Source organism: Antrostomus carolinensis, unplaced genomic scaffold (assembly GCF_000700745.2).
Source record: "Antrostomus carolinensis isolate BGI_N321 unplaced genomic scaffold, ASM70074v2 scaffold12407, whole genome shotgun sequence".
In the NCBI taxonomy this organism is placed as follows: domain Eukaryota; kingdom Metazoa; phylum Chordata; class Aves; order Caprimulgiformes; family Caprimulgidae; genus Antrostomus; species Antrostomus carolinensis.
The window spans coordinates 1,147-3,180 of record NW_010329521.1 but is presented as its reverse complement, the minus strand read 5'-3'; the positions used below and the strand labels follow the sequence as shown (position 1 = coordinate 3,180).

At 42.9% G+C, this 2,034-nt stretch overlaps 1 protein-coding gene across 1 annotated transcript in view; it reads right to left on the bottom strand.

The window, feature by feature from the left end:
* Positions 1 to 1,215: 1,215 nt before the first annotated feature.
* Positions 1,216 to 2,034, bottom strand: part of LOC104528562 (olfactory receptor 14J1) — a 1,136-nt gene continuing 317 nt past the window's right edge. The window contains exons 1-2 of the mRNA XM_029086111.1: positions 1,585 to 2,034; positions 1,216 to 1,393 (exon numbers count right to left, since the gene is read on the bottom strand). The exon at positions 1,585 to 2,034 is cut by the window's right edge and continues 317 nt beyond it. Of these exons, the coding sequence (XP_028941944.1) occupies positions 1,216 to 1,393; positions 1,585 to 2,034 (628 nt within the window). The remainder of the gene's footprint in view (positions 1,394 to 1,584) is intronic.

The window sequence follows — 2,034 nt, the reverse complement described above, 5'->3', positions numbered from 1 at the left end:
CATTAGACATGCAACATTGCAAAATAGAGCAGTAATTGATTTTTTATTGTTAGCACAAGGAACATGTTTGTGAGGAATCTGAAGGCATGTGCTGTATGACTCTATCAGACCACTCAGAATCAATTCATATGTCCATTAAAAGGTTAAATAAAAATGTCAAACAGTTGAGGGTAAATGGTGATGATTGGTTAAGCAAGTGGTTTTACAAGGATGAATCTCTTCACTATTAAAGTCAGGATTTAAGATGCTATTCATAATTTTGGTAACGAATCCTTTTATTAGTGCCTTGTTTGCTATTGTGTCTGCAAAGGGCCCTGCAGAAGATGGTGAACAATGCCTTTGTGGTACAAAAACAAAAAGAGGGAATTGTTGGTGCTTTAAGAGCCCAAGCTGCAAGCGGCTTGGGCAATTAAGCTCTGATTTTGAGTGAGAAAACACAAGAGAACGTGTTTCGTGAGAAAGTACGTGATAGGCAAGAAAAACAAGATAAGAAAACTTCTTATTTTAACTATCCAGAAGTAAAAAGAATGGCTCATGAACAGATGTATTTATCCAATCAAGTATTGTAACCAGGCGTGTGAACAGTAGCTTTTAGCCAATGAAGAGTTGTTTGTGTGTGTGTGTGTGTTAGCAGCTTAAGAGTATATAAGTGATCATGTAACCAATAATAAAGGTCTCCAGTAGAATTCATATTGAATCATGTGTGGAGTCCATGAATATCCCTCTCGGTAGATAGGTATGGTTGTATTTGATGATCTCAGAGGTCTTTTCCAACCAGGCAATTCTATGATTCTATCTCCACTGGAACTGGATTCCAAGAAGAAAGTAATTAAATCCAGAATATTTGGTTCAGTAGAATATAATGGTACCATGAGCTTAACCTCAAACAGAAACAGAACACGGGAAGAAATGACTCTTTAAAAGACCAATTCTTTAGCTGTTTCAATGGAAAAAAACTTCAGAGCCTTTGGAGCCTAGCCCCCAAGCACTGCAACTGAGAGACCTCTGCTTTATTGAAGAGTTGCTGTTTGACAATCACACCTGAAACACTGTTGTACACGGGTTCAGAAACACAAAATCAAGCCTCAAGAGAAGCATTATAAACCCATAAAAAAAAAAAAAAAGTATAAATATGCTTATCACAAGGGAAAAGAGTAAAATCCTGGCCTGAGACAAACTCTGGGAAATGTGCAGAGCAGGGCAGGCAGCTTGTTGTCAGGGAATCTGTTTCCATTGAATGAGTTTCCATAGGGCATCCTTGAGCTCCCGGTTCCTCATGCTGTAGATGAGGGGGTTCAATGCTGGAGGTACCACTGAGTACAGAACTGACACCACCACATCCAAAAATGGGGAGGAGATAGATTGGGGCTTCAGGTAGGCAAACATGCCAGTGCTAATAAACAGGGAGACAACAACCAGGTGAGGGACGCACGTGGAAAAGGCTTTGTGCCGCCCGTGCTCAGAGGAGATCCTCAGCACAGCCCTGAAGATCTGCACATAGGACACCACAATACTGAGTACAGAACTGACACCACCACATCCAAAAATGGGGAGGAGATAGATTGGGGCTTCAGGTAGGCAAACATGCCAGTGCTAATAAACAGGGAGACAACAACCAGGTGAGGGACGCACGTGGAAAAGGCTTTGTGCCGCCCGTGCTCAGAGGAGATCCTCAGCACAGCCCTGAAGATCTGCACATAGGACACCACAATGAAAACAAAACAACCAAATGCTAAACAGACAGTAATCACAATAAGTCCAACTTCCCTGAAGTAGGAGTCTGAGCAGGAGAGCTTGAGGAACTGGGGGATTTCACAGAAGAACTGATTCAAGACATTGCCTTGGCAGAGTGGTAGTGAAAATGTACTGGTCATGTGCAAGAGAGAGTGGAGAAACCCAGTGCCCCAGGCAGCTGCTGCCATGTGGACACAAGCTCTGCTGCCCAGGAGGGTCCCGTAGTGCAGGGGTTTGCAGATGGCCACGTAGCGGTCATAGGCCATTATTGTAAGAGTAATATACTCCCCTGCCATGAAG